The sequence below is a fragment of the Leopardus geoffroyi genome, chromosome C3 (assembly GCF_018350155.1).
Source record: "Leopardus geoffroyi isolate Oge1 chromosome C3, O.geoffroyi_Oge1_pat1.0, whole genome shotgun sequence".
NCBI classification, from domain to species: Eukaryota; Metazoa; Chordata; class Mammalia; order Carnivora; family Felidae; genus Leopardus; species Leopardus geoffroyi.
Window position 1 is genome coordinate 54,742,259 of NC_059338.1, and position 12,095 is coordinate 54,754,353.

Here is a 12,095-nt window from a genome sequence, read left to right on the forward strand (position 1 = left end):
AAGCAAAGTCAGGCTCAGAAATAGTCCCAGACTCTTCACAGAAAACTAGGAAGAACAGGTACAGACGACAGCAGTGTTAGGTCATGTCTATAAGCTTTATGACACCAAAGTCTTATCAGTCAGGTACTACTGCCTCTCTTTTTTTCTGAAACATCAAGAGATGGACATCTTTTTAAACTCCATTTTCTATGTTTAGGCTTAGCTGACATCCTCCCACCCATCTTGTCTCACTAAACAAATTCTTTCAACACTAGAACACGGGAAGGTAAATAGACTACCTTTCCAGAGATCCATAAAAAGAAAACTAAATATGTTACCAAGAAACACATCTTCAAGGAAGAAGATCCCAAAGTAGGATATAAATAAAGAAGATTCTATATCTAATTAATTCAAATAATACCTTGGTCAGAGAAGTGATTACAAATAGGGAAATGTCCTCCATTGAGATATAAATGGGCTTTAATGGTGTCTAGCAGTTAATCCCCTAAGAATACAGAAAAAGAAACCAAGAATATCAACAAGATTTCCTTTATCTAATACTATGGTAAGGTGCCCTAAGGTGCCCCTTTCCTTTCCAGTAACCATCAGAAGCGAGAGATCTTTCAGTCTCGGGCTATTTTTTGACTCTATAAAATAATAACGCTGCCTCATAGCTAATATAGCATCACTGAGCTATGATGATTACTATATATCAGAATTTTTCATATGGATTTAAGGACATGAATATGAATATCCACATAGATAAAACAGCATTATGTTTTTCACTCCTAAAAAACTATGTCCCACAGCAGTGAATGAAGCACCTATTTTTAATTCCATCATCAACTAGATAGCTAAGTTTTCTACTTAAAAGTAGTTTCTAATATCTAGAAAGTCAATTGACTAGCAGTAGAGTGAAAAAAGTATATTGAGTTAATATGCAACAAAGTTAAATACTACATAAAAGGATTCCTCTTGGGGCGCCTGGGTGGCTCAGTAGGTTAAGCGTCCGACTTCAGCTCAGGTCATGATCTCGCGGTCAGTGAGTTCAAGCCCCGCATCGGGCTCTGTGCTGACAGTTCAGAGCCTGGAGCCTGTTTCAGATTCTGTGTCTCCCTCTCTCTGACCCTCCCCTGTTCATGCTCTGTCTCTGTCTCAAAAATAAACATTAAAAAATTAAAAAAAAAAAAAAAAAAAAAAGGATTCCTCTTATGCAAGTATTTTTAACATCCTTCTTCCTATGCCTTAAAAAGTCTACTGAAGACTACAGTTTTCTACGGAGAGCATAAGGGGAAGAAGGGAGAAGAAAAAAGATAAAAACAAAACAAAAAAACCGACGTGACTCCTAGCTTCCTATACTGGAGCTATACAAAATATCTACTTAAGTATATAAACTACTGGTTGAGTATCCCAAAAGGTATAAAGACAACATACACCATAAGATTGGGATGCAAGGAACTCTACTTACTAAGAGCAGAAGGGAAATGCACAAGAAACTAGTCATCTATTCTGCTAAGATTCACTTTTACCATATTAATCTCCAAATAAAAAGAAAACTCCTTCCAGTATTTTATATTCTTCAGGAATAGCCAAAAATAACAAGCATTAAAATATACCTACCTGCATTATAACAGTAAAAATAAAGTGTCAGTTGGTAATGGTCTTTCCGAGAGTCTCCTTAGCCAGCCTACCACTAGGCAGGCATGACAAAAACTGAAGCACTAATATATCTTAGTCATTATTTCTTCAGTTTACAAAGAGTATATTATTATTACTATTATTGTTACTGCTTGAGAATCTTTATGAGTAAGAACAGCTTTTATATTTTGTAATTACATCAGAAACTATATCCATAGATAGATAAACCCTTGTTTGCTAGGATTTCACTCATACATACTACCTCTGCAACTACCATTCGAATTCCCTTCCCATCTAGCACGACTATCCAGATGCTTCTACGCATATGGTCTAGGATCTCTTTAACAATTCTTTCCCCCCGTAAATTCACAGCCCATTCTTCCAAGGAATCCGCTTATCAACATAAGCACTTAGGGTAGAAGAAACAACTTGTGCTTGCATTTTTTTTCTCTTCTCTTTCTTTTCATCCACGCTTATTTTATTTCTGTGGAAATATATTTCAAAGGCAGTATCTTTGATTTCAACTCAAGTTCAATATTGGGACTAGGAGCTTCCTAAACTATACCACAACAAAATATCCACATATTTCAGGGGAAAAAAAAGTTGGGAAATACTTTAGTAGTGTCTAGGAAAATCCCCAAATACTCACTTGTAGCAGAACCAAAAAGATTTTTTGTGGATTTATCCTCCCCAGTATTATAATCCAGTGGATAATCTGTTTAAAGAGAAAATGAAGGTAATTAACTAAAACTATCCCTATCAAAGTCGGCTGACATTTAAAGCATATTTTATTATAAATATTCACTATAATCTAAAATATATTCACAAAAAGTTTATGAGATTCAGAAGCCGTTTATCAAACAGATGTAAACTAAGGAAAATAATTCCACTGCTTACCAAAATTTTAATCACATTTATAAGACTTTTTATTCAAGCTTTCCATGTACTTTACCAACCCTTAGTAAATGTTTTCATTTTGCTTATAGGAAAATTAGGGAAGGGATAAATTCAGTTTTTCAGACTATGGTTTAAGACATCTTAAAACAAGGACTTGGGGCTCCTGGGTGGCTCAGTTGGTTAAGCATCGACTTCAGCTCAGGTCATGACCTTGCAGTTCATGAATTTGAGCCTTGCGTCGGCTCTGTGCTGACAGCTCAGAGCCTGGAGCCTGCTTTGGATTCTGTGTCTCCCTCTCTCTCTGCCTTTCCTTTGCTTGCACTCTCTCTCTCTAAAATAAACATTACAAAAAAGAAAAAAGCAAAACACAAGGACTTGATAAAGTAGAAATGGAGGGTGTCAAAAAACCTTGTCCTACCCCTTCAGGTTATTAGATTTTAAAAAACAAACAAAAAAACCATACATAATAGTCACATGTCTTAAAGCCACTTACCATAGTCTTCATCAAACAGTTCTTGACGTTCTGACTGATACTGGGAATCGGCGATCTCTTCATATTCTTCCACCATGCTGGTGCCAAATACCCTATTAACAACAATTTCATTAAAGACTTTCAAAACAAAACAGAGTTAAGACTCATCTCTTCATTACAAATGACAAAATACATTAACTTTGGTCATTTTTTGAGGGTCATTAGCTTTTAGACTTCAAAATAATGGCTGTTTCTTACACTGTAGTCATCCATCCACTGTGTCCATTAAAATGCTTTTAAGACATTTAAAAATGTAATGACCAGTTTTGATATCAGTCTAAGATTTTCCACATATTATCATCATAGCAAAATAGCAAGCAAGCTAAGCCAGACACATATAATAGTTATTTTTTCTCAGAGCAAATTTTTACATTTTTCTAAAATGGATTTAGGAACAAGAAAGGTTTAACAGCTTATATTTCTATAGTATTAACTTCACAAGATAGGAAATTATTTCTTCACTCTAAATATACTGGGATTTTTGTGTATCACTTTCTTTTTTTAATCACTTAGTAAATGTATGTTGTTCTTTAATACCTTATAAGGCTTAATGGACAAAAGTGCTCTGATCCAAAATGTGATACCAACTCCACCTAAAGAATAAAAGCACAGTGCATGTGAGATTATCTAGCAATGTATTCAGTTTCTTTCATTATAACATTTCTAAAAATAAAGTCCTCGTTTCCCCAAAAATCAATAATGGTAAAATTTTGCTTTTTTGCCATGCAGTAATATGCCATGCCTTGTTATTCAATATTGCAAAAGAGAAGGTTGCTAACCTTTATGTACTTGATGAACATCTGAAGCAAGAGAAAGGAAAAGAAAAAGAAATCAGTTCCAAAGTCTGGATAACATGCCATAAGCAACATTTAATATTTGTAAATTATACTGTATAATTAAAGTATAGAAAGCAATGTACTGTGATGGATAACATTGTAGTACTCTTATTTCTCTGCAGAAATCAAATCAATGATTTAAATTCTTACCATCACGACTAGAAAGTATAATTGAACTGTAATGAACTAAATTAACTTTAAGGTTATGTTGCTTAAGCTAAAATTCATTGCTGCTGTTTTATTTATCTGTCAGAAATAAAAGCATTCTAAAAGTAATAAAGAGAGGAGTCTGGGTGGCTCAAATTGGTTAAGCATCCAACTCTTGAATAAGGCTTAGGTCATGATTTCATAGTTTGTGGGATCCAGCCCCACATGGCGCTCTGCGCTGATAGCATGGAGCCTGTTTGGGATTATCTCTCTCTCTCTCTCTCTCTCTCTCTCTCCCTCCCTCCCTCCCTCCTTCTCTCCTTCCCTCTATCTCTCTCTCAAAAATAAATAAACTTAAAAAAATACGTAAAAGTAATAAAGAGGATCTAGAAACAGCCTGTGTCTTATATTAATTCAAAATTATAGATACGTATCATATATGTATCTGTATATTATTTATATACTGATACATATGTGGATATACACATATACATACATAATGATAAAAATATTAGCATAATACAAAATAATATTTATTCTTATATACTACCGTATACAAATTTTTTTAGGGAAAGCATGAATTTTTCATATGCTATGTTATTTCAAGTATAACTTACAGAACTAAAAGATATGTATCAACCCACTGTTAAAATACAAACTATTAAAAAGTAGTTTGTACATCTGGGTTTATTTGGGGATAAGGAAAACCCAGGTAAACTTACATAATATTTGTTAACACTGGACTTAGAATTAAATGTTTTTTGCTTTTAGAATACTACCAAAAAGAGCATTTTAGACAGCTAATCATCAAAATGCTCCATAGTGTCCCACCATAAAAAACACAAAGTAGGGGCTGGCATTTTTTTACCACCAATAAAATGTTCTGCCATTATTAATAAAGTAGTTGGTATAAAGAATGATTCTTGGAACTATTTCATAACATGTGCATTGTCTTAATTATAAAATTAAATGCAATTATATCACCTGCCAAATAATTCTTACAATTTTTCCTTTTCCTAGTATAAAAACTGCTATAGAAAAAGGCCATTAAACAATTATTTCAGAATTCACTTTAAAAGAAACTGAAAATATACCTTCATTTTTCTGAACACTGTTGAACTATTTATTAACTATATTTTAAAAACAGAATTTAGCATTTTTAGATTGAGACTAGGAATACTACAAGTTTACCCATTCATAGAAGCCAATTTAATACATGCTTAAAAAAGATACACATTTAAAGAAGAAAAGACAGAAATTAGAGCTGCTGTCATTCCAAAAGGTCATATTACAAACACAATGGTACTTTAAGGTGTGCTATTATTTTAAGGAAAAAAAAAAAGAGAGGAAGAGAGGTATAAGAAATTCCCATAGTTTGCCTAAAATCCAATTCAAAAGTGAGAATTCTATTTGGTAGAGATTTCCACCTCTACATTGTGGAAGAAGCAGCAAGAATACTGAATATAAGTGTTTTTAAAAGTTTATTTAAAATTGTCATTTGGAGGGCGCCTGGGTGGCGCAGTCGGTTAAGCGTCCGACTTCAGCAAGGTCGCGATCTCGCGGTCCGTGAGTTCGAGCCCCGCGTCAGGCTCTGGGCTGATGGCTCAGAGCCTGGAGCCTGCTTCCGATTCTGTGTCTCCCTCTCTCTGCCCCTCCCCCGTTCATGCTCTGTCTCTCTCTGTCCCAAAAATAAACGTTGAAAAAAAAAAAAATTAAAAAAAAAAAAAATTAAATAAAATAAAATTGTCATTTGGACACAGAATAGTTCACTTGAATATACAATAGAAAAGGCAAAAGTTATAATATTAAAATTAAAATAATCTAAGAATCAGATTCTAAAAAAGAAAATCAGACCTGCTTAAAGACTTCAGTGACTAACAATAATCTGGGCTTTGAAATAAAGATATGATACTATAGGGTGCCTGGTTAAGCATCCAACTTCGGCTCAGGTCATGATCTCACAGTTCGTGAGTTCAAGCCCCACATCAGGCTCTGTGTGGATAGCTCAGAGCCTGGAGCCTACTTTGGATTCTGTATCTCCCTCTCTCTCTCACACACACACACTCTCAAAAATAAAGATATGATACTATGAAGATGACATTTTACATAAAGACTCAAAAAAAATATTGATACAATTTTAAATTTCATCAGAGCTGCAAATATCAAAAAATTGGCCTAAGTTTCCAGGTATACAAAAGGGAATATATTAATATTTGTCTCATAAAATAACATCCATGTAAGAATTTTATCAAAAAGAATATTGCATTAAATTTCCTCTTAAGTTTTATGATTTCTAAAAAGGTGGGGTGAGGAACAAAGAAGTATAAATAATAGGTATGTTTTCATTAAAAAACATAGTCCTGTATGTATAAACTTTACCTTCACATATTTTGCATACATCTGTTCATCCAAAGGGAAACTCTGGACATTCCTCTCATCTCTTCCATGGAAAGTACCCAGCTTAATCCACTTATTTGTGGGATATCTAGGAAATAGAAACATTTTTTAAAAAAAATCATAAACCACATATTGAGAGTTCCATCACATCTTCAAAATACATCCTGTTTGGCTTTTTCTCCCCTCTCTGGGTGAACATCTCACTTAACATAGTTTAAATATGAGTAAAATATTGGGTTGAATAAATACATTTCCTTTTCCAACTAAACTCTGACAGATTCCTCTCTACAAGGGAAGAGTATCTTGAAAATCACACCATTATCAAACAGAAAGCAAGAAAAGGAGAAGACAAGGTAGAACCAAAACTGTTTGTTGGGCTTCTATCCAAGTACAATGGAGGTTTTAAAATAAAGAGTAACCAAGAGATTATTTTGGAAGAAGGAGGTTCTACTCTTCACGTACTGAAATGTATGTGATAATATAAAGTGTAAGTAAAAGTACTGGTGGAAAGGGAATCAGAAAAAATCCTTTACCATTAGATTGGAATTTCACAGATCTTACATAGCTGTTCCCCCTCTTTAAAAGGAAATCTAACATAAAAGCCTACAGGTATTATTTTTTATTATTACAGCATTTTAAAAACCCCTCCAAGTAATGAATGCTCTTAAAATTACAGCTTAGAGAAAAAGAAGGGATCAGAGCAAGCTTATTATATGAAAAGTGGTTGGAATTCAAAAGGTCTTGAGAATTAACTTCAATAACTGTATATATGCAGTGCTGAGTGTGAGATGGGAGAAGAAACAGCATGGAAAATAAAACCACTAATGATCAACTACAGAAGAATGTTTAAATGAATAGCATTCTACATGTCACATTGGGGACACTCAAAGTATTTATGGAATTAATAAATACCCCTAGTGGGGGGAAAATTTAAACTATTCATTAAAAATGGTATATTTAATGTATAGAATTATTGAATCAATATGTTGCACACCTGAAACTAATACAACATTGTATGTTAATTATACCTTAATCAATCAATCAATCAATCAATCAAGAATTTTAAATGGTGTCTTTAAAAGACAAGGATAGTTATCAGGATGTAAGCAGTAAAAACTCATTTTTTAATACAATTAGTAAATATATAAATATATAGAAAAGACTGCAAAGAATAAATTAAAATGCTAATAAGTTATCTCTGGTTGATTAGATTGTGGTTCTTTACCAAATTCCTTATAATACATGTTTATTCTTTTATAATCACACACACAACACAAAGTTTTTAAAATATACTTTAACAAAAATACATTTCATGATAAAAAATGAAACACTCATGAATGTTTTTAATAACTTTTTAAAGAAATGTTTGGCAGCAACAGGTTATAATTAAAAATAAGGGCTCTGGGGGCACATGGTGGCTCAGTTGGTTAAGCATCTGACTCTTGATTTCAGCTCAGGTCATAATTTCAAGGTACCTGGGCTCAAGCCCCTTGTTTGGCTCTGCACTATGACAGTGGAGCCTGCTAGGGACTCACTCACTCACTCTCTCTCTCTCTCTGCCCCTCCGCCTCTCATGCTCACTCTCTCTTTCTCTCTCACTCAAAATAAATAAATTTAAAAAAAAAAAAAAAGGACCTTGAAGTCATACACATCTAGGTTTGACTAAGTCACCTCACCTAGGCAAACTACTTAACCTCATCTTATAAAGGAATAAGATCATAGGATGATTATAAATAAGATCATAGGATGATTATAAAAACTATATGAGTTAATTAAAGTAACCTGATTCACAAGTGCCTAATACTACATTAAAATAAAAGAAATAAAATTAAAGTTTTTTAAAAAGTGACTCATTTAAAAATTTTTATTCTGGAGATCTAACAAACTGTGTAGAAGGCAGCTTTAGAATTTACCTGTCACTGATAGAAACCAGAAAGTCTTTCGGAGTAGAAGAAAACAATTCATAATTTGCAATATCAAGCTGTTTTACTTGAATTGGTTCACAAAGTTCAATAACAAACCTTTAAAAAGAACACAAGACAATTATTGAGATAAACCAACCAAAATAACAGTTCATATGAAACATAAAGAGTTTGCATAAAATAGACTTTCACTAAGTTACTCATTATTTCTCTAGCATATCATTAGTTGGGGGGGTGGGGTAACTATAAATAACACAAGATATTTATATTGACTATAAATAACACAAGATATTGATAACAATATTTCAATGACAAAGCACATTCTTGGAGAAGGAATGACTTCACAAAGGACGGTTAGTAATAGTGTCAACTGACTAGTCTAGATGGCAGTTAGGCATATACGTGGCTTCAAAGGGTAACACAGCCTTTGGTCTAGCAATACACTTTTAGAAATCTATCCTAAGGACACACTGACCCAAACATTCACCCCTGTACGTATATACAGTGTAACACAGCAAGGCACAGTTTATAAGAACAAGAGGAAAAAGTCAACCTAGATGTTTAGCATAGAGGATTCAAGTATGGTCCACCCAAACAATCAGATACCAACAGGCATTAAAAATGATACTAGAGGGGCGCCTGGGTGGCTCAGTCGGTTGAGCATCCGACTTCGGCTCAGGTCATGATCTCGTGGTCTGTGGGTTCGACCCCCGTGTCAGGCTCTGTGCTGACAGCTCAGAGCCTGGAGCATGTTTCGGATTCTGTGTCTCCCTCTTTCTCTGACCCTCCCCTGTTCATGCTCTCTCTCTCTCTCTCTCTGTCTCAAAAATAAATAAACGTTAAAAAAAAAAAATGATACTAGAAACTATACATACCAGTTATATAAAAATCTAGGAAATGTAAACTATAGTGATAGAAAACTGATCTTTTTTTTTTTTTTTTTCAACGTTTATTTATTTTTGGGACAGAGAGAGACAGAGCATGAACGGGGGAGGGGCAGAGAGAGAGGGAGACACAGAAAAAACTGATCTTTAATTATTGTGGGGGCAGGGTTTAGGAAGGAAAAGTTACAAAGGAGCATGAGAAACCTTTTTAGGAAGGTGGATATGTGCATTATCTTTATTGTGGTGATAATTTCACAGATGTATAAATGTCAAAAATTATCATATTGCATATTTTGACATGTTGCAGTTTATTTTACATGTGTATATATATTTTTATGTCAATTACGTCTCAATAAAACTATTCTTTAAAAATGATGCTAGTGACCTGTACTTATAAACATGGAAGAATGCTATAAAATACTGCTTCTTAGGAAAAATTAAAAGTATGGTGTCATGTGTGTAAAATAAAACTGCATACAGTATGGCATTTGGGGAAGAGAAATACTCATGACATCTAGCACTCTAATCAATACTAATTACTATACTATAATTACTATATTACTATAATGTAATAACTATACCAAATGTTATTATATATATTGACAGTGAAATAAATCAAAAACATTAAAATTAGCATATTGTGTTTAATTTATGACAGAGCAACAGAGCCAAGTTCTAAGAGATGGCAAAAGCGATCAGGTTTTAGAGAAAAGCTCATGAAGAGAAGCAAACTAACTTGCTAAATGCTTACTCTGGGTCAGATACTATGTTAGATGATTTACATCCATCCTTTAATTCTTACAACCACACTGCAAAGACTATCATCTCCATTTTATAAAACAATTCAATAAACACTAATTGGTTACTTCACATTCTTCTCGTCTATCTTTTAATAAGAAACCTCTCCTCCAAGATGTAGCTGAGCTCTTATGGCCACTGTATTTCTCAGTCTTGCCATACTGCTTAGTTCTGGAGGATGGGCTGTGAGCAGAAGTGTCAAGTGCAATTTTCAGGTCAAGCCTTTAAACGGGAGCTGCTACTTCTCCATTTGCTTTCTACTGCCTTACAGGCTGTAATGAGAATGTGGGAGGAATAAATCATTTCAGCAACCCAGGCAGGGTCAACACCTGCAGGGGAGGAAAAGGAACATGACAGGAGGTGTGTGGGTCCTTTCATTGTTCTTTTACACTCCTGCACTACCTACCAGCTTGAGCTTTTACATCAAAGAAAATTAAATCTCGGGGCGCCTGGGTGGTGCAGTCGGTTAAGCGTCCGACTTCAGCCAGGTCACGATCTCGCGGTCCGTGAGTTCGAGCCCCGCATCAGGCTCTGGGCTGATGGCTCAGAGCCTGGAGCCTGTTTCCGATTCTGTGTCTCCCTCTCTCTCTGCCCCTCCCCCGTTCATGCTCTGTCTCTCTCTGTCCCGAAAATAAATAAACGTTGAAAAAAAAAATTAAAAAAAAAAAAAAAGAAAATTAAATCTCTTATTTAAACCACAGTTCCACGGTCTCTGTTAAAGCAGCAGAATCAAAAGCCCTAACAGTCATGCAGCCAACAAGCAGTGAAGCTAAATGTCAAAATCCAAATCCACCTGGTTCCAAAGCCTAAACATTTCCTATACCACCAAAACAACCTTGGGAGAGGGAAATAAAGAAAATCAAACTGAGACTTTACTTGTTATTTACAATGACAATACTCTGAAAGAGTATTAAGAAGAAAATAAAAAGTTAATTCTCCCCACTTCTTTCTTTTATATACAATGTTCTCCACTTCTAAGAAGACATGAGCTATATATTAATATCAGAAAAAATAAGCTTTCAAACAAATATATTACCAGGTATAAAAAGTAAATTCACTGCTTTGGATTCTGTGTCTCCCCCTCTCTCTCTCTGCTCCTCCCCCACTCACGCTCTTTCTCTCCTTCAAAAATAAATAAACAATAAAAAAAAAGTTTTAAAAGGGGTGCCTGAGTGGCTCAGCCAGATAAGCATCCGACTTCAGCTCAGGTCATGATCTCACATGTTTGTGAGTTTGTGAGTTCGAGCCCCTCAGCAGGCTCCGTGCTGACGGCTCAGGGACTGGAGCCTGCTACAGATTCTGTGTCTCCCTCTCTCTCTTCTCCTCCCCCACTCACGCTCTTTCTCTCCTTCAAAAATAAATAAATGTTAAAAAAAAAAAAAAAGTAAATTCACCAAGAAGACTTAACAATTCTAACATGTGTATGCACCTAATAAATAGCCGCATGACACATAAAATGTAAATAGGTTGTAAATATTCCTCAGTTGATTTTAAAATGCTTTTTCATTTTTATGCCTCATCTTTTATGTTTTCTTAGAAGCAGAGAATATTCTGCGCAAATTAACAGAACTACATATAAAAGTTGACAAATCTAATTTCAACATGCTTCTTTTAATTATTTATAGGTCAGGAATTTTTAAAGATCTGAGATCTAAAAAAGAAAAATAAAAAAAAAAAGATCAGACATCTAAACACAAAAGCAGTGTGATAAAACACCATGTATCAAGATTTAGTTGATATAATTAAGAAGGAAGTTTATAAACTTAAATGTGCATATCTCAAAAGAATTTAGTTCAATAGGTTAAATTTAAAGAAAATATAAAATAATAAAGTTTCAAACAGAAATCCATAAAATAGGAAAAAATAAAAAGATATGATAGAAGGAATCAATAAAGTAAAAGTAGACTGTGGGGATTAAATAGGAGGCATAAATTAAAATATTAGGATTTGGGGTGCCTGGGTGGCGCAGTCGGTTAAGCGTCCGACTTCAGCCAGGTCACGATCTCGCGGTCCGTGAGTTCGAGCCCCGCGTCGGGCTCTGGGCTGATGGCTCAGAGCCTGGAGC

At 34.5% G+C, this 12,095-nt stretch overlaps 1 protein-coding gene across 10 annotated transcripts in view; it reads right to left on the reverse strand.

The window, feature by feature from the left end:
- The window catches only part of SUCO (SUN domain containing ossification factor), a 92,954-nt gene that overhangs the window by 35,954 nt on the left and 44,905 nt on the right, over positions 1 to 12,095 (reverse strand). For 6 of the 10 annotated variants that reach the window (XR_006705902.1, XR_006705903.1, XM_045452897.1 and 3 more), the window contains exons 10-15: positions 8,340 to 8,447; positions 6,409 to 6,514; positions 3,826 to 3,846; positions 3,584 to 3,639; positions 3,008 to 3,099; positions 2,267 to 2,332 (exon numbers count right to left, since the gene is read on the reverse strand). Coding sequence is in view for 8 of the 10 variants with exons in the window: in XM_045452897.1 (XP_045308853.1) it covers positions 2,267 to 2,332; positions 3,008 to 3,099; positions 3,584 to 3,639; positions 3,826 to 3,846; positions 6,409 to 6,514; positions 8,340 to 8,447 (449 nt within the window). In the remaining 2 variants the exon portion in view is untranslated. The remainder of the gene's footprint in view (positions 1 to 2,266; positions 2,333 to 3,007; positions 3,100 to 3,583; positions 3,640 to 3,825; positions 3,847 to 6,408; positions 6,515 to 8,339; positions 8,448 to 12,095) is intronic. The other 4 variants (XM_045452899.1, XM_045452901.1, XM_045452900.1 and 1 more) reach the window with 1 other exon arrangement.